General features: G+C 39.9%; 1 protein-coding gene and 1 pseudogene across 3 annotated transcripts in view; one reads left to right on the top strand and one right to left on the bottom strand.

The window, feature by feature from the left end:
• Positions 1–16,118, top strand: part of NTN4 (netrin 4) — a 122,643-nt gene extending 106,525 nt beyond the window's left edge. For 2 of the 3 annotated variants that reach the window (XM_025403387.1, XM_025403384.1), the window contains exons 8-10: positions 4,403–4,471; positions 8,712–8,882; positions 15,458–16,118. In XM_025403387.1, the coding sequence (XP_025259172.1) occupies positions 4,403–4,471; positions 8,712–8,882; positions 15,458–15,594 (377 nt within the window). In that variant the 3' untranslated portion in view covers positions 15,595–16,118. The remainder of the gene's footprint in view (positions 1–4,402; positions 4,472–8,711; positions 8,883–15,457) is intronic. The other variant, XM_025403386.1, reaches the window with a different exon arrangement.
• On the bottom strand, positions 1,538–2,291 carry LOC112635302 (annotated as a pseudogene).
• Positions 16,119–20,876: the final 4,758 nt, after the last annotated feature.

Genomic DNA, 20,876 nt, shown 5'->3' with positions numbered 1-20,876 from the left:
CCACCTAAATTCTATCCACCCATCAATCCACATTTTAGATCAGAGAGAAATCACAGTTTTAAAACCTTCTCATAGAGAACATATGGACCCCTCAAGAATCAAGAACCGAAATCTGAGAGACAAGGTTATTTGCCCATCTGTATCATGGTTTTTTCACTTAACATAATCGTATGATAATTTTCCTAATGGCTTCACGTTCAATCACAACAGGAAAGAAGGTGGGAAAGATAAGGCAACATGAAGTTATCATGTTTATCTTTTCAGCATTTAAAAAATAAAACAAGTCTTTACTATGAACTTTTTTTGCTTTAATGCTACATAGTCTGGAATTTTATGATTTTAACTTTAATAGCCACTTTTAAAAGTGTTCTTCTATTTTTCTAACCACACAATGACTTTTTATAATTCTCCAAGTTTGCGAAACCAAATCTGTAATAATCCGGTTTTTAGGACTATAGGACATTCACTAAGCCCATCATGCGTGTTATTAGAGAGTTGGCAGCATTCCAGCCAAGCACATAAAGTGCTGGCACCAGAATGACTCCAGACTCTCATGTCCACAGCAGCTGTTAGGTCTGTAATGACCCCAGAGAGTCTCTGAAATTCATCTGGATGAGTGCCAGATTGAGGAGGACTTTATTCAGTTTCCTGCATTGAGTATAGAACAGTGCTTCTGGGCACCTTTTTTTAACAAAAGTGTTCCAAGCACTGAAAAAAAAATCTACCTACCTATATACCTCCCATAAGTTTCCATAAAAACAGCTTTCAACCAAGAGGCAGCAGAGGGATTCTAAAACACACAGCAGGAAGCGCTCCTACTCCTCTGAGGTCAAGAGGCTTATCCCATGTTGGTGTGAGGAATGGCTTATTTTCTGATGACCACATGTGGGACTATTTCATCCGCCACGAGAGACCCCAGAAGGGTTCCTGTTTTGTATTATTTACGTATACTATACTTCTTTTTTTTTTTTTTTTTTAAATAAAAGTAAATGTAACACCTAAACCAAATTCAGGATTGATCCCAACCTTCTAGAGCCATCTCCTCTGGGGTCAGGGAGGAAACAGCTGTCACATCACGATGCAGGTTACATTCATCTTTCACTGGAATGACTAGAGCCCCCAGGCAGTGGCCTGACTACAGAAGAGCAGAGGACTGGCTCTTGGGGACAGACAGGCTTTCTTGCTTCTCCTCATTGGCCATGGCTTAGCCTGGTTCCTCTCCACAAGTTCTTAGTAAAAAAGCACTCACAAAAACCCAAGTCACTACTTTTAAACTCTCTTGGACAAGGGGAGTTTTTCCACAGCTTGGACTGAGAACCCATGCCCTAGAAGTGCTTTTCTGACTAGAATGTACAAAGGGAGTGGGTGCAGGAGACAAAAATGGCTAAAATGAAAATGGGAGCCACTGGTCCCCATTTGCAGCTACAGCTCAAGATGCCTACACATGTGATCAGTGTGGTGTGTGCAGGAGGGAGGGGCAGAGGGACACGCCGGGCAAGGAAGGTGCTCCTGGGGACAGTAGTCTGCCCGCCGGCCTTCACTTCTTGGCCTTGCCCTGGGCAGCTACAGCTTCTATGGCTTTACGCAGAGTCCCTTCATCCCCCAGGAACTGCATGCTCCTGACAGGCTTTGAGCTCTTGTCCAATTCACAGACGATGGGAATACCAGTCAGTAGGTTCAGCTCCATGATAGCCTCTTCAGAGAGACCCTCCAGATGCTTGATAATGCCCCAGAGGCTGCTGCCATGGGCTGCAATCAGTACCTGTTTCCCTTCCTTGATCTGGGGAACTATTTCTTTATTCCAAAAGGGCAGAGCTCTGGCAATAGTGTCCGTCAGACTCGCAGGAGGATAACTGATCTTCTGTGAGGTCTGCACACTTGCGATCCTTACTGATGTTGCTGTAGAAAGGATGGTCGGGCTCCAACAGAGGTGGTGGAACATCATAGGAGCACCTCCAGATCTTCACCTGGGCCTCACCATGCTTTGCAGCAGTTTCTGCTTTACTGAGATTGATCAGATCCCCATAATGCCGCTCATTGAGGCGCCAAGTCCTCATTACAGGCGGGCCACATCTGATCAATGACATCTAGCACTATCCAGAAGGTCCGGGTCACTCCCTTCTGCACTGAGTTGAAGCAGATGTCAAACTCATAACCAGCATCTCTCAGCGCCTGCCCGCCGCACTTCACGTCCTGGTGGCCCGCTGGGCTCAGATCGGAGTCGTACCAGTCGTCTCCAGGTTCCATGCGCTCTCACCATGCTGGATCAGCACCAGTTTGCAGGCGGCCATGGCGGCGGGCTTGGGAAGCAGTGCAGGCTGGGGTTCCCAGAGTCCAGAGTCACAGCCTGCCCCCAGCCGCTCCCCTGACCCGACCACTGCGCCTGCGTGCTCGACAATTTTTAATCTTTATTACAGAGACAAGGCCTTACTGTGTTACCTAGTCTGGTCTTAGACTCCTGGGCTCAAGCAGTCCACCCATTCCGACCTCCCAAAGTGTGGGGATTACAAGCATGAGTCACCACACCTGGCTGCTCACTCTTTTATCTCTATATTCCTACCAAATTTCTACCTATGAGAATCTTAAATGAGTAAATAAATGTAAAATGCTTAAAACAGCCTGGTATACAGCAAGTGCTCCTCAGTAAGCACTAGCTGCTGTTCTGACCACTCAGTGCCTATGAAATACAGTACATGAGGGCAGGAGGGGAGAGGAAAGGGGGAAAAGTATATCTAATTGTTAAATCAGTAAGAGTGAAAATCCTATCCATGCTAGGCTCCGGAAATGTAAAGTCGATAAGATATAACTATTGTCTTGAAGGGACACAGTCTAGAGAGGAAACGAATATACAAATGAGTATGAGAATGCTATATGTCTGTGATCCCCAACCTTTTGGGCACCAGGGAGTGGTTTCGTGGAAGACAGTTTTTCCATGGATGGCAGGGGCAGGGGATGGTTTCAGGTTGAAGCTGTTCCACCTCAGACCATCAGGCATTAGATTATCATAAAGAGAGCACAGCCTGGAGCCCTCACACGCACAGTTCACAGTAGGGTGGGCACTTTTATGAGCATCTAATGCCGCTGCTGATCTAACAGGAGGCAGAGCAGGCGGTAATGTGAGTGATGGGAAGTGGCTGTAAATACAGATGAGAATCGGCTCACTCTCCAGCTGCTCACCTCCTGCTGTGCAACCCGGTTCCTAACAGGCCACAAACTAGTACCAGTCCGCGGCCAGGGGTTTGGGGTCCCCTGCTACATATAAACTATGTACAGGCTGGATGCCAGTGGCTCCCACCTGTAATCCCAGAACTTTGGGAGGCCGAGGCAAGTGGATCGCCTGAGGTCAGGAGTTTGAGACCAGCCTGACCAATATGGTAAAACTCCGTTTCTACTAAAAATATACAAATTAGCCAGGCGTGGTGGTGTGTATCTGTAGTCCCAGCTACCCAGGAGGCTGAAGCAGGAGAATTGCTTGAACCAGGGAGACAGAGGTTGCAATGAGCTGAGATCAAGCCACTGCACTCCAGCCTGGGCAAGAGAACGAGACTCCCTCTCGATAGATAAATAAATAAATATATACATACATACATATATAAAATAAACTATGCACAAAGGCATTTTGAAAGTCTTCCACACGGCCTAGCAAGTCTCTCACACGTAATAGTGGCAATATATAATTTAGACTATTGGGAGAAAATACTCAACTTATTCTTCAAAGTCCCTTTTAAATCCTTCTTGATCCAAGAAGCTTTTTCCCATCTTCCCAAACATATGTGACTCTTCCACCCAAGTAGATTGTACCTCTCCCAGACCACTTATCACTTTATCACTTTTTATACACTTGGTTTCTTCACCTTACTGAATTGCAAGCCTTAAGGCAAGAATTGTATCTTGCTTATCTTTATGGTGCTGAAGTGCGAAGCACCATGCCTTGCATACCAAAGGTGCTCAATAAATACTTTTAAAATGGATAACAACAAAAAAATTGGACAATATTACCTTCAAGGGACTGCCCAGTTTATTTAATTTCACTTTTGTTGTAGTGAACATTAACTGCAGAAAGACAACTGTTTTCCATTCAGTTGTTCCTTTCTATTAGCATGGAATATTAATACTAGACTGTATTTATCACAACATCAATTACAAGCATTGAAATATAGCATTGTTTCTACCTTCTGTATTTCTCTTGGGTGAATACTTTATTGGAAGATAACTAATTTAATTTAGAAAGAGACTCTACTTCTTTTGAATGACTTTCGGGGTTCCTTGGTACTTACAGATTATGTTGTACACATCACTCAAGGCTTAAGGGATGTGTTATCTGGATGCACTTACTGATCTCTTGGTTTTTCTTTCTTTGTTTTTCTAATAACTAACACCATTTTTTGTTTACTTTCTGTAGGTAAATGCGAATGTAAGGAACAGATATTAGGAAACGCCAAGGCATTCTGTGGAATGAAATATTCATATGGTGAGTCTGAAATCCTTGAATGCTTCTGAGAACCTATTCACACTAAGTTCAGAGAATATTTTAGAAAATGAGAGGCCTGACTGATGACATTGTGTATAAATGAAAGCACAAAGCATTAGTCTTACATAATAACACTAAACACAGTGTTCTGGTCTTGGGCTAGATTTTCCTGATGTAGGTGGTGATGGACGTCCCAGGGAGGACAGGATGCTTGTAGAGCAAAGGTAGGGTTACTATACCATAAGAAAAAGAGGCAGAGAGCAGAAAGAAGAAATCATGATATGAACTCCTTTCTCGTGGGTCCTTCTTGCCTTATTCATCTAAAAGGGATGTTTCTAGCCACTTCAATGACTCTTGTGTTCATTTGTCACGCAGTAATACTGAGCAGAAATCAGTTTAAGGTAGCATTTCACTATGGTTGAGAGCACAGGCTTTGGACTCAGACCTATGTGAGTTTCATTTCTGGCTTATTGCGTGGGAGACTTAACCTCTCCAAACTTGTTTCCTCATCTGTAAAATAGGGATCTTGCCACCTTCCTCGTGGAATAAGATGTTTGAAAAGCATGCAGCACATTACCTAGCACATATTCAATGCTCGGTAAATGGCAGGGGGAGGGAGATGATGTCTATTTGTGAGGCATTGAGACTAGCTGTCCACCTGGGTCTCTTCCCCACCCTCTCTGTATACTCTAGACATCCCTGTCTTTCAAATAACAGGAAAATACATCCTGTACAAAAAGGGAAATGGCACTGCCTAAGTAAAGACTGTTACTATATTCATATGGCTTTATATTTACTATTAAATATATTAAGATATCATATCTTGCTAACACATTCTTGCCTAGTGTCTGAGACTTTTTTTTAAGACAGAATCTTGCTTTGTTGCCCAGGCTGGAGTGCAGTGGCACAATCTAGACTCACTGCAACCTCTACCTTCTGGGTTCAAGCGATTCTCATACCTCAACCACCCAAATAGCTGGGATTACAGGCATGTGCCACCACGCCCAGCTAATTTTTTTTTAAATTTTTCTTTTTCTTTTTTTTTTTTTGAGACGGAGTCTCACTGAGTCACCCAGGCTGGAGTGCAATGATGCAATCTTGCCTCATTGCAACCTCCATCTCCTGGGTTCAAGCAATTCTCCTGCCTCAGCCTCCCAAGTAGCTGGGACTACAGGCATGTGCCACCATGCCCAGCTAATTTTTGTATTTTTCGTAGAGACAAGGTTTCACCATGTCAGTCAGGCTGGTCTCGAACTCCTGGCCTCGTGATCTGCCCACCTTGGCCTCCCAAAGTGCTGGGATTACAGGCGTGAGCCACCGCACCTGGCCTAATTTTTGTATTTTTAGCAGAGATGGGGTTTCACCATGTTGGCCAGGCTGATTTTGGACTCCTGACCTCAAATGATCTTCCCGCCTTGGACTCCCAAAGTGCTGGAATGACAGGTGTGAGCCACCACACCCAACCTGAGATGTTTTATTGATCTATAATATATATGGCCTGAAATATACACTACAATGAGGAGAAAATTTTAAGTCATGATTTATGAAACCAAGTATTTAGGTTCTCGATAACATTGTCTCTAATCTCATACAAGATTTTAAAAAGTAAATAACTGGTAAAAACCTCATGAATCTTATCTAAAATTACATGCACACTTCCCTCTCTACTTTCCAACTTGGCTAAATAATAGAAGAAAACTTTTGAAATGTACAGCACTCAATAAAGGAAAGGCAGTTTAGAGGGAATGGCATTGCTTATTAAGAGCAAACATGATAATTTAGTTCAAAGTTAGTTCATTCAGTGAAAATATCAACTGGCTCTCCTTATCACATCAACTTTGTAGCTCTCTGAATTTACAAATAACCAATCTTTTAATACAACTGCATTAATTTTCTACTTAAGAATTTGAACGTTCTTAACAATGTAATGAAACATCTTGGTCTTATTAAGTGCAATACTGCTACAGTCTTGGAAAAAATTGGTTTCCTCCTCCCCATTCCCTGGCTTAATAGAAAAAACAAAAACAAAAAAACACTTGACTTACTTGCTTACTCCTTTAGCAAATATCTATTGAGCAACAGAAGTGACAGACAAGGTCCCTACTGTCTTTGAGCTTGCAAGTCTAGTGGAATAATAATAGTGAACATTTACTGAATATTAGCCACACGCTGGGCACTATGCTCCCTGTCCTTCATGTATTTATCTCATCGGGGTTCTAGTCCAAACTCTACCTCTAGCCAACCAGTTATGCGAACTTGAACAGTTCATTTTATTTATTTGTTTTATTTATTTGTTTGTTTTACTTATTTATTTATTTATTTTTGAGAGATGAAGTTTTGCTCTGTCACCCAGACTGGAGTGCAATGGCGTGATCTGGACTCACTGCAACCTCTGCCTTCCTGTTTCAAGCATTTCTCCTGGCTCAGCTTCCCAAATAGCTGGGACTACAAGCATGCACCACCATGCCTAGCTAAATTTTTTGTATTTTTTAGTAGAGACGGGATTTCATTGTATGTTGGCCAGGCTGGTCTCAAACTCCTGACCTCAGGTGATCCACCCACCTCAGCCTCCCAAAGTGCTAGGATTATAGGCGTGAGCCACTGCACCTGGCCTTAATGTCTTAAAACTTGCTTCCTTGTATATAAAATATATGAGCTTTTAAGACCCCTTAGAAGTCTAAAATGTGATGACTCCATAAACATAGCTGTCTGACAGCTGTATTCTCAGAGTATGAGACCAGCCAAGATAGGGTGCTCTCATTACACACACTCTTCCATGGAGATGTGGATAAGCCGATAAGAACTTCCCTGTGGAAAAAAAAAAAAATTATATATATATATATATATATATATATATATATATATGTATGAAAATTAGCCAGGCATGGTGGTCTGTAATCCCACTACTCAGGAAGCTGAGGCAGGAAGAATTGCTTGAACCTCGGAGGTGGAGGTTGCACTGAGCCGAGATAGCGCCATCGTACTCCAGCCTGGATGACAGAGCGAGACTCCATCTCAAAAAAAAAAAAAAAGAACTTCCCTATGTTTCCTAGTGTTCCTGAGTAGCTCAGTGATCCTTAGCTTTACTTTCTTTCCAACCCCAACTTATTCCATTACTTAATCCCCAGCCACATCAATTTCATCAATGGGAGGGCATAATAGAATCATGAGTCATACAGAATACTGGAGCTCCACCGTCATGCATGGGTGTCCAGCCCTTTGAATGTGAGGACTTTTTGGCTTATCTGGAGTGGCGGATATCACAAAAATTATGCACAGACATTTTTTTAGTTCATCAGCTATCATTAGTGTTAGTGTACTTTATGTGTGGTCCATTGTGGTCTAGGGAAGTCAAGAGGTTGGACACCCATGAAGGGATAGCTTCCCTAACTCCAGTCAGCTTGCATTTTATGCCAGGAGAAGAATATTAAGTAGTGAATCATATCATTTAATCTCTTTAGAATATGCAAAATATATTCTAGCAGTAGCATTTTGCTCTCTATCATAACATTAAACACAATCAGCCACAAAAGAATAATATAGTCAGAACCTAAACAAAATAAAATAAAAAGCCAGGATAAGTCTACTTCCTATGTTTCTTCTCTCTGTTTAGATGTGGTAGCTGAATGTGTTTAAGATTATAATTGCATAGGCAAAATGGTTGATATTCTCTTAGGATAATGATATTGCAGGGAGTCACATTTGAAATTGCCTAACAAATAAGAATATAGTTAATATAGAGAAATGAGATAAAGCCAGTGCAAAACTGAATGAGCGTATGACTTTTTTTAATTTAGTGTTTTAATTTTATTTCAATAGTTTTGGGGGAACAGGTGGTTTTTGTTTACACTGATAAGTTCTTTAGTGGTGATTTCTGAGATTTTAGTACACCCATCACCCAAGCAGTGTACACTATACCCAATATGTAGTCTTTTATCCCTCACCTCCTCTCACCCTTCCCCGAGTCCCTGTACTAAGTGTTATATCATTCTTAGGACTTAGCTCCCACTTATAAGTGAGAACATAATGAGGTTTGGTTTTTCATTCCTGAGTTACTTTCCTTAGAATAATGGCCTCTAACTCCATCCAAGTTAATGCCTAATGATTTTTAAAGCAAATTTTCACATCTTCATCATCAATTCACCTTTCCATTATATTCTGAAATGCATACTTACGTGTTGTTCAAACTTCAAATGATAATATGAAATTCTATGTGTTTTGACTTCTGTGTTGTTAACAGTGCTAAAAATAAAGATTTTATCAGCTCATGATAAAGGTACTCATGTTGAGGTCAATGTGAAGATTAAAAAGGTCTTAAAATCTACCAAACTGAAGATTTTCCGAGGAAAGCGAACATTATATCCAGAATCATGGACAGACAGAGGATGCACTTGTCCAATCCTCAATCCTGGTGAGTATTAGACTTTCCTATCTTAGTACCTGCCTTGTCTCTGCTGATTTGCTGCTTGTCTTACATCCTCTGAAGCACAGCATAAATAAACTCAGCAAGAACATCTCTCCTTTTCATCATCTGACTCCTGCGGAAAATCCAAATGTAATTCTTTGAACTAACATCGAAAAATTATTTCTCTTCCATGTGCTCTATGAAAGTTTAATATTTGAAAATCCAGAAATATAATACTCTCTATCCTAAAAGAGGAGACTCAGATTGGTTCCAGGTGCCAGTTGCATAGAAAGCACTTTCATGAATTTATCTGCCACTTACTCTTTATCTGAAAGCCAGGTCCTATTACAGTAGAACCTGTTCCCAAAGGAAGTTCAAATGCAAAATTCCATCTGTGGAAATAATATTGAATTCATCTTGACTATTGCTTGAAAAGCATCTGTTTCTCCTGAAGAGAAAACAGCTCTCAAGTTCTCATCATCTTGTTTTTCATGAAATGATATTTCTGGTTTCAAATTAGAAACAGCAGAAATAAACAAAACAAAAACTGTAGGATTTTAGAGCAACTTGAAATGGAGAGAAATTTGATTTGCACCTTTAAATGTTATAGCAGAAGTGAAGACGAATAAATAAGCACCAGGGTTCTTGCCCCAAGCACATGCATTATCCTGGGTCATAAGCTGCTTCTTTCTCTGTCTCCCTCGTCAAATTTGAGGATGGGGTTTAGGCTTTTGGTCATAGTATCTTCAATACCTACCATTAGTACCCAGACAATGGTAACATAATACTTAGCAGGTTCTAATAAAACAAATCATAATTCAAAAAATGCTCTGCATCTCCCTGCTTGTGTGATTGTCATCTGTGTCTTAGTCACACTGATGAAACAGGTGCATTATTTATGTTCTTGGTCTAATTCCTTCCCCATATAAACCCATTGTTAACGTTAATAAGAAGTCTTTTGCACCCAGCCTGGCCAACATAGTGAAACCTCATCTCTACTAAAAATACAAAAATTATCCTGGTGTGGTGGCACACACCTGTAGTCCCAGCTACCCAGGAGCTGAGGCAGGAGAATCACTTGAGACCAAGAGGCAGAGGTTGCAGTGAGCTGAGATCATGCCACTGCAGTCCAGCCTGGGCGACAGAGCAAGACTCCGTCTCAAAAAAAAAAAAAAAAAAAAAGTCTTTTGCAGTCTTTGATTAATAAATTCGAGAGAAACAGACAGATAACTGAGAGAGAAAGAGAGAGAGAGCATAAACTGACAATAAAATATCCCCTCAGTCTAAACAAACTCAATATTGATACAGAACTTTTGATTTTGGCCAAGTGTTGACCAATCTCTCACATCTTTTTCTACCCTTTCAATAATGTATTTAAATCAATTTAGATTTTAATAAGGAAAAGATGAAAAATAACATTTTAAATTACATAAATAAACAAACAACAGACTGGGCATGGTGGTTCATGCCTGTAATCTCAGTTTTAGGAGCCCAAGGTGGGAGGATAGCTTGAGCCCTGGAGTTCAAGACCAGTCTGGGCAACATAGTGAGACCCAGTATCTACAAAATTTTTTTTTAAAATTAGCTGGGTGTAGTAGCACATCCCTGTAGTCCCAACTACTTGGAAAGCTGAGGTAGGAGGATCACTTGAGCCCAGGAGGTCAAGGCTGCAGTGAGCCATGATTGAGCCACTGCACTCCAGCCTGGGCAAACAGAGCAAGACCCTATCTCAAAAGAAATTAAAAATACATAAATAAATAAAATTCCAAAGAACAAATTGAACTAATAAGAATCTTGGGCTTTGAATACAGGAAACTAAAAATAATTCATGTAAGTTCTATTTCCCAATGATTTGTGCTTAGAGGCATCTCTTATAAGAGCTTTCCTACTGTCTTGGCAAAAGAAAAAAAAAAAAAAAAGTCTGCCCAGTTTAGTGAGACATTAAAAACAAAAGCTTTGACCATCTGAGCCACCCTCCAGGAAGTGAACCATACTTCCTAATCAGGTTTCTGCCAAGCCAAGTCAAAGAATCAACTGAGTTCATCACAATTGAAAACATAAGCGCAATTATTCAAAGAATTCTTGAAAACATGTTTACTTGCTTTGAAGAAAAGACTGGAACTTGCCAAAGCAAAACCAGACACTCTTTCATTTTACTTTGTTTTTCCATTTTTACAAGTTCAATAGCTAAGGCCAAAGAAAGCTGATAAGAAAACTGAAACCTTACACGCCAACCTGCTTCCTTGGCTACTTTGGAAAAGAAACAATCCTATTGGGTATCCCTGCATATTCATTCATTCTTAATTCATGCATGCATGTACTCATTCATCAGTCATATATTTTAGAATACCAAGACCAGCACTAAAGTATTATATTTTCTTTTTCTATGGATACAAAATAAACTTCGTGTTCTCAAACGTGTAGCAAAGAAGATGTCAAAACCCCAGAGATAGGAAAATAAAATATAAATGCTAATAAGAGGTGTAAAAGAACATTGTTTTGCATGTTTATTTTTGGTGTGATGCTGCTTCATAATTTATGGTTTTATTCAGTATTGTTTTTATCAATTTAACTTATATTTATACTTTAATGGTAAATTCCTGTTTATTCTATTTGTAGTTTCAAAGTAAATTCATATAAAAATACCAGACTTAACCCTGAGATTTCTTTCTTTCTTTTTTTCTTTTTTTAAAGACAGGGTTCTCTGCTCTGTTGCCCAGGCTAAAGTGGTGGTACTATCACTGCTCACTGCAGCCTCGACCTCCCAGGCTCAAGCAATCCTCCTGCCTCAGCCTCCCGAGTAGCTAGGACTACAGACGTGCCACCACACCCAGCTAATTTTTGTTTGTTTGTGTTTTTGTAGATAGGGTCTTCCTATGGTGCCCAGGCTGGTCTCAAACTCCTGGCCTCAAGCAGTCCTCCCACCTCAGCCTCCCAAAGCACTGGGATTACAGGCGAGAGCCACTGCATCCAGCCCTAACCTTGAAGTTTCTTAAAAATTGATTACTGTATTTTTAAATGAGGACTTTATTATTTTAGACATTATACAAACAATTTTAAGGCTACTATATTTTTAACTAGTCAGTTAATTAAACACTGAGGTTCTTTTTCATGCAGAAGCTAAGGTTGCCTTTTATCATTTAAATGCTTTTTCATTCATTTTACATTGTACTCTCCAGTGTTTGAAACCTCTGTCATTATTTTCCTTTTTTTCTGAAAACACCAAAATAGCTTTTTTTAAAGTTTAGGATTAGTTTCTTTTTATAATCTTTTAGTGGGGTGCAGTGGCTCACATCTGTAATCCCAGCACTTTAGGAGGCTAAGGTGGGCGGATCGCTTGAGCCTAGGAGTTCGAGGCCAGCCTGGGCAACATGGTGAAAGTCCATCTCTACAGAAAATACAAAAATTAGCCAGGTATGGTGACATGAGCCTGTTGTCCTAGCTACTCAGAAGGCTGAGGTGGGAGGATTACCTGAGCCTAGGGAGATCGAGGCTACAGAGTTGAGATGGTGCACTGCATGTCAGCCTGGGTGACAGAGTGAGACTCTGTCAGAAAAAAAAAAAAAAAAAGAAGAAGAAGGGAAGGGAAGGAAAGGAGAGGGGAGGGGAGGGGAGGGGAGATGTTTAGGGGAAATTTTTAAAGTTCACATTTCTATCCCCCAGAGATCATCTCTGTTAATAGCTTAGGAAATCCTTTCTAATTTCCCTCTGTGTATATGTATTATATTTTTAACCAAAATGATATAGCATATGCTCCATTCTGTAACCTGCATTATTCTGTTAATAAGCTTTACCTTCAATTTTAGTTTATTTTCATATTATCTAATACTCAGGTCATATTTCTATTTCCCAACTGATCCCAAAATGTCCTCTAGAGCTGATTTGTCCTTTCCAGTATTCAATCCAGGATCACACATCTAGTTTTTCAGTCCCTCAAGTCTCTTTTATTCTGGCACAGTTCCTTTTTTATGACTTGTTGAGGAAACCAGGTCAGATGCCCTGTCCCTTATCTGACCATCAACATTTGTGTGGTTGGTTCATTTATGGTAGTGCTTAGCTTGTTCTCTATCTCTTCTATCTCCTGTAATCTCTAAAGAAAGGCTTGATTGATTCAAGACTAACATTTTGGCTAGAATCCATTATAGATATCATCGTGTACTTCATGTTGAATCATGTTGAATGCACATGGTACCTGGATAACCTCCCATCAGTGTCTCTAAGCTTGACCTTTGGACTACAATGAAGGGAGCCTGATCTCTCCATTGCCAAAGTTTTGTTTTACCTTGAGAGATAGAAAAGAATGAGTGTGATATTACGTAGCATTCTACGAGCATCCAGCTTTCCATTCACCATTCATTTAATGACTTTATCGCCAATTGATAATCCTTTCCTCAATCAATAACTTCATTAGAGTCTGAGAAATGATGTTTTTCTAACTTTTTCGAATTCTCTTCTCTTATTAGCTGGCATTCTTCTGTAAGAGGGCTTTCTCTCCCAAGCTGGGCAACTAGGTTACCATGAAATACAGTTCTTATTGTAAAGACAGGATAAATGCTACATTCTTTCCCTTTAGTTTCTAATTTTCAAAGTAAGAAATGGTTTTAACAGCTGCCTCTAAAGAGGACAAATTAATTTTTCTCTTTCTCATTTTTGGTGTCATTTTGGAATTATGGATTTCTATGGATTTAATGTGTTTTCATACACACAATTATTGTGTTTCTTGGTGCTCAACTTATCACAGCTTTGACACGTTATAACTCCGTCCTGCTAGCTGTTGTGTCCTTTTAAAAAGACATACATTCATCTTTGAAAGTTTTCTTGTTTTTAACACAATAAGATGTCCCATGCTCAACTTCCTGCCCTGAACCTGGAATAAGCCATTTTCCAAGAAGCCTGTATGGTTGTTATAGGTGTTCATACTACTTGGATGACATTTTTTCCTCAGTCATTTCAGTGAAAAATGAGCAATGAAATCAATTTAAATTGTGAAATTAAATTGATATTTTCAGTTGAATTTTAGCATCTAGCTTTCATGTAATTTAGTTTTTAAAAGTATGTCTCTATTTTATATTGGAAAATTTTTATTTTATAAACCTAATTATTTTATCTATCCTATAATTTTTAAAAGCTTTTCCTAAATACCAAAATCTACATTATTACAAACATTAACTAAGGGCAATTATTGTATTTCTTTTTACTAATCTATAGGTAATGAGACTGTCCTTTCATTTCTTGGATATATTAGCTAAAATTTGTTATCTAAAGCTTGAAAGGAATTTTGAACACAAGGTCATCACAAGATGTAGGCAAGTTTTATCATTTATTTAGTTTTGTTTTTTTTTTTTTTTTTTTATGTATGACAAACAAACATCCTATTCCAAAAACACATAGGCTTTGTATAGGGAATATGTGTTATTTTCTATAATTCATAGGTTCTTTCCTATATGTTTTCCTAAATGCTTGTTTCACTTTTATAAAAATCCTCCTTAGGCTGGACATGGTGGCTCATGCCTATAATCCCAGCACTTTGGGAGGCTGAGGCAGGCGGATCACCTGAGGTCAGAAGTTCAAGAGCAGCCTGGCCAACATGGTAAAACCCTGTCTCTACTAAAAATATAAAAGCCAGGTGTGGGGGTGCACACCTGCAGTCCCAGCTACTTGGGAGGCCAAGGCACAAGAATTGCTTACACCCAGGAGGCAGAGGTCGCAGTGAGCCAAGACGGCACCACTGCACTCCAGCCTGGGCAACAGAGCGAGACTCTATCCAAAAATAAAACAAAACAAAACAAATAAACAAAAAAACCTGAATATACACTACCATACACAGTGAGTCTCCAAGATGTACTGATCTAGGGCAGTATGGTAAGTGTCCTTAGAACCCTCAGCTCTTTGCCACAGAGCGTGGTATAGTACAAAGAAAAGGTTCTAGAATCAGCATGATCTGAGTTTGAGTACAGGTGCTGCTATACTTACAAAAAGATATTGAACAAGTTTCTTAGCCTTGATGAGCCTCAGTTTCCTCATCTGCAAAACAAGAAGGAAAAAATATCTACCTCACAGGGTTATTTTCAAAGCTAAATGAGATCATACATGTAAAACATACACGTAAAGCATACATGTGCTAAGCATAGTAAATGCTTACTAAATGGCAACTATTAATGTTTCTTACTCCTTATTCCAACCCTGAATATATGAAACTGCTGGAGTTAGCCAGGCATGGTGGCTCACACCTGTAATCCCAGCACTTTGGGAGGCCGAGGTGGGCAGATGGCTTGAGTCCAGGAGCTCAAGACCAGCCTGGGCAACATGATGAAACCCCATCTCGATAAAAAATTTGAAAAAATTAGCTGGGAGTGGTGGCGCACACCTGTAGTCCCAACTACTTGGGAGACTGAGGAGGGAGGATTACCTATGCCCAGGATATCAAGGCTGCAGTGAGCCAGGATTATGTCATTACACTCCAGCCCATGACAGAGCAAGACCTTGTCTCAAAATAAATACAAAAGAAAACCTGCTGGAGTCACATCTCTCCCTTCAATGAAGTATGATACTATATAGCCCCTAATTTTGTTCTCTTTTAGGTTTGGAATACCTTGTAGCAGGACATGAGGATGTAAGAACAGGCAAACTAATTGTGAATATGAAAAGCTTTGTCCAGCACTGGAAACCTTCTCTTGGAAGAAAAGTCATGGATATTTTAAAAAGAGAGTGCAAGTAGCATTAAGATGGATAGCACGTGATGGCACTTCTCTATGTACAAAACACAAATTTTAGAGCAAGAAGACCTCAGACAGGAAACTGGAATTTTTTAAAGTGCCAAAACGTATAGAAATGTTTGAATGCATGGGTCTCATCTTAACTTATCTCTTCTGGACCCATGTTTAAATGTAGTTTTATTTCATGAAGAGAAATGAAAACCCCTACACTGATATCTGTTTTCTATGGGACTGATTCTGAAATTCTTAACTATTAAGGATATTTTAATAGCAGCATGACATTTAGCAGTAATCCATTAAGGGCAGTACCTCTAACAAGGACGCCTTCCAGCTTCAGCTACATTACTTACATTTGATGCTAAAGTAATGAATGAGGTTTTAAGGAATTCCCAACCCTACTATCAGAAAAGGTGTTTCTTTAAAAAGAGCCTTCCCTTGTGTGTTATGCATGAACTTTGGTCTGTAGGTGTTAAATGGAGTCTCTCCACGTGTATATAGTATTTCCTTGTATAAAGCACTTTACTACGTACCACTTGTGTTGTGAACGTTTGGAGACTGCTGTTGGAAGAAAGAAAAGAGTGTGTGAGAAAGCCTACTGAAGCAAAAGCGCTGCCACTACAGGTGGACAAAAGTGACCATATAAAAGAAGTTGTGCTATTTAACTCTGAATACTTGGAGAAACTAGGTGAAGATGCAACCAGAAAGGAGAATATGTATGCATGAAGTCTCAGCTTCGAGCTGGAAGCTAGATTCCAAGATGACAGCCATGATGAAACTTTTTTTTTTTTTTTTTTTTTTGAGACAGAGTCTCGCTTAGTCGCCCAGGCTGGAGTGCTATGGCGCGATCTCGGCTCACTGCAAGCTCCGCCTCCCGGGTTCACGCCATTCTCCCGAGTAGCTGGGACTACAGGCGCCCGCCGCCTCGCCCGGCTAATTTTTTGCATTTTTAGTAGAGACGGGGTTTCACCGTGTTAGCCAGGATGGTCTCAATCTCCTGACCTCGTGATCCGCCCGCCTCGGCCTCCCAAAGTGCTGGGATTACAGGCGTGAGCCACCGCGCCCGGCCCATGATGAAACTTTTTAAAAAACTAAACCAGAAGAGACTTTAAAATAAGAGAAAGAAATCATAAATGTAGACATATGCTTGGCTAAAGTGGAAATGGACTTTAAATTTTAAAAAGCTCATTTGCAATGCACTTGTATACACTTCAAAAATTATTGTAGACTCAGAATTTGTTCTATTTTTGTGCTTAGTATTTAAACCTGAACATTGAAACAGTTTTCCTCCTTGTCTTTCTTAACAGTAAGTCATTATATTTACCTGTTTTTTAACACAATGTATGTGATAGTCAACAAATCACAGTTTTTCATTATTATTCATCTTCTATACCCATGCATAACCACTATACAGTTTCTTTTGTACTTGAATATACAAAACATGAACACAGTGCCATATGAATAATTTCACATACAGAACCATTTTTTCCCTGAAGTCCTGTGGACTTGCAAAAATATATATATATTGCTTTGTTAATTTGTTTTTATATTTCATATATGTAATAAAGGAATATGATCTCTTGATTTTTGTCTCATTTCTTGATTAACTCTTTCAGTGATGCTAAAGATTATCTTCTCATAATGAGGGAACTTAAATCTAATTCACTAATTTAAGAACATGAAAGAAGGCCTGACTTCTACTCTGTTACTCTGGGGTTTCGGAATGGAGTGGAAGCTAACTCAGATGGATTTATTTTCTGTAGCCTTTAGACACAAACTTTTTTCATCAGATAATTGTGATTTTTATATTACATTAATTTTAACTAATTTTAAAAGTAATAAATGTTCATTGTTGAAAACACCAAAAAAGGATAACGGGAAAAATTATTTATACTCCAGCCATCCTGGGATAAGAGCCATTAGCACTCTGGTGTCTATAATGTAGACTGTTTTCTGTGCATACATATATATGTTTTATATAATTGGAATTATACTAAACACAGTCTTAAGAAATCTGCTTTTTCACCTGGAGCATGTCTCTTAGCTTCTTACCTATCCTATCTTATCCTGGTTGGTGGACCACTATCTAGTATGGTTATCATTTAGAAGCAACTTATAAAACATGTTGGTAAGTATAGCATACCAAGAAAAATATTTTAAATACATCAGCTACAGAATTTTCCATTTCACTTTATTCAAAATAACAAATACCCACTTTAAAAAGAGTAGAAATTTTTTTAAAAGAGTAAAAAAAGTCCATAAAACATTAAGTTAAAAAAATTGCAGAACATACAAAATTAGCCCCACCCCAAAAACACATTTATAGTATATATAGTGTTTTTAAAGTTCTGAAAGAGGGCCAGGCACGGTGGCTCACACTTGCAATCATAGCACTTTTAGAGGCTGAGATGGGAGGACTCGTAAGGCCAGGAGTTTGGGACCAGCCTGGGCAATGAATGAGACCTCCATCTCTTAAAAAAAAAAAAAAGATAGCCAGGCATGATGGTGCACACCTGTAGTTTCAGCTACTCAGGAGGGTGAGGCAGGAGGATATCTTGAGCATAGGAGTTCAAGCTTACAGTGAATTCAAGGTTACAGCAAGCTATGATGATGCCACTGTATTCCAGCCTGGGTGACTGAATAAGACCCTGTCTCAAATACACAAATAAAAGTTCTGAAAGAGAGACAGATTGTAGCAGTATTGGTCCCTGTCTGGCAAAGAAGGGAGATTTTTCCTTTCTTATTTTACATACATTCGTATTGCTTGACTTTCTTTCACTAATCATGTACTACTTTTGTAATTTTTTTTTTTTTTTTTTGAGATGGAGTCTCACTCCACCCAGGCTGGAGTGCAGTGGCGTGATCTCGGCTCACTGCAACTTTCGCCTCCCAGGTTCAAGCAATTCTCCTGCCTCAGCCTCCCTAGTATCTAGGATTACAGGCACCCGCCACCACGCCTGACTAATTTTTGTATTTTTAGTAGAGACAGAGTTTCACCATGTTGGCCAGGTTGGTCTCAAACTCCTGACCTCAGGAGATCCACCTGCCCCGGCCTCCCAAAATGCTGGGATTACAGGCTTGAGCTACCGCACTTGGCCTGTAATTTATTTTATAAAACAAAATTTAACCAACCAATTGTTTTTAAAGTATGTTCAAGTAAACTCAGAACTGAAAGTTTAGCTTTGTCTAGTTTACCAAATTGTTGGGTCCCAGTGTCTTCCCAGTCCTCTATGACTAGAATCTGCTTCCTTCATGGCTCTTTCAAGTACCTTTTCCAGCAACATTCAAAAAGATAGATTACTATTAGAATCGTTTCTTAAGGTCTTGATTTTCAAATCACTTGCAGCCTTCCAGTGCAGTTTGAAATTTCCTATGAGCATCATTTGGCTTCCAAAGTGGAAAAAAAAGGAAAAGGAAAAGAAAGAAACCTTATGTTCCCCATTTTGTAAATGTAAAGAAGAAGGTGGACCTGGCCCCCTCATGACCCCATTCCCATTCCCATCATCCTGTCATCCCAACATGCCATCATCCTAACATGCCATCATCCCAACATGCCATCATCCCATCATCCCATCATCCCAACATCCCAACATCCCATCATCCCATCATCTCATCATCCCAACATCCCATCATCCCATCATCCCAACATCACATCATCCCAACATGCCATCATCCCAACATGCCATCATCCCAACATCCCATCATCCCAACATCCCAACATCCCATCATCCCATCATCCCAACATCACATCATCCCAACATGCCAGCATCCCAACATGCCATCATCCCAACATGCCATCATCCCAACATCCCATCATCCCATCATCCCAACATGCCATCATGCCAACATGCCATCATCCCAACATCCCATCATCCCAACATCCCATTATCCCAACATCCCAACATCACATCATCCTATCATCCCATCATCTCAACATCCCATCATCCCATCATCCCATTATCCCAACATCCCATCCTGCCATCCTGCTACATGCACTTTCTCCTCCTTAGCCTCTTTCAAAATAACCACCTCGGTACTAAGACTTCTGTCTATGACTTCAGTGGAACCTGAACACTTCCTTCGAGAGCTACTGGGAAAGTCTCTGCCCCTGGACCTTTACTCTGTGTGCCACTGGGCTTTATTAGGCAGCACTGAGTTTCATAATTGCCACATACCTATCCGTGTGATTTGCCTGAGGTCAACACAGTCTTGCCCTCTTCTTACATCATTTTCCCTGTAGAGGAATGTTACTAATATTTACTATTTGATGCAATGGAAATTCTCAATAATAGGATGATCTTTTAATAGTGTCCTCTAAATGAGGTCAAATCTATGGGGATATGACCATGAGCCAAATAGCAGTGTCCATCTGGCTATGTTAAACAGAGAGCAAGGCCTATTATGGGTAAACATAGTTCTTGGGGACACTTTGGGTTCTTGCAAAACAAATCCTTTTCTAAACGATCAGAGACTTACCAATTCTAAAGGGTGGGAAAAAGAACGTTGAAAACGTCTCGTGCTGGCCGTCCCTCTGCCACTCCCCTGGAATGCCTGAGAACAAGAGTGAGCACTGCCTGGCCCGCTGAGTTTTGTGAGAAGTCCCGGAACTGAATTGCTTTTGTGCTCATTGTTTCAATGATAAGCAGTCCCTGAACCCAACTTTATCAAAGGGCCAAACTCACATCTTATTTCCCACAGTTTGGAAGGGAAATATTTATGAATAACCTCAATTTTGCAAGAGAGATTGGTGTGATAAAAATGGAATAGAAGCAAAAGGGTGCACCTCAAATGACTGACAGTTTCTTTTTTTAAGTCTCTCAGAAAATGATTTGGCTGAAAATACTTTTTTAAAAATGATTCCCAAGTCCCTGTGTTCCTACACTTTCACCAAAGAAATGTAAACACGTCTCTACTTTTTGAGGATTACTGATTGCGTTTGAAATATGCATTTTTTAATCACAAATTCCCAGATTTATTATTTGTCAGTTTATGTATGTGAATAATTAAAAAAGCAGAATGTTAGTCACGAGAAAGAAAGAAATATGCCCCGGGGTAACAGATATTTCCAGAATCTGAGATGTATGTTCCATTAAGAGAGGGTTTTGGCCAGGTGCGGTGGCTCACACCTGTAATGCCAGTACTTGTTGAGGCCAAGGTGGGCGGATCACTTGAGCCCAAGAGTTTGAGACCTGCCTCGGCAACATAGGAGGACCTCATCTCTACAAAAAACACAAAAAATTAGCTGGGCATGGCGGTGTGCACCTGCAATCCCAGTTACACGGGAGGC

Source organism: Theropithecus gelada, chromosome 11 (assembly GCF_003255815.1).
Source record: "Theropithecus gelada isolate Dixy chromosome 11, Tgel_1.0, whole genome shotgun sequence".
Taxonomy (NCBI): Eukaryota; Metazoa; Chordata; class Mammalia; order Primates; family Cercopithecidae; genus Theropithecus; species Theropithecus gelada.
The sequence above is the reverse complement of the archived record's forward strand: the minus strand, read 5'-3'. Positions and strand labels throughout refer to the sequence as shown.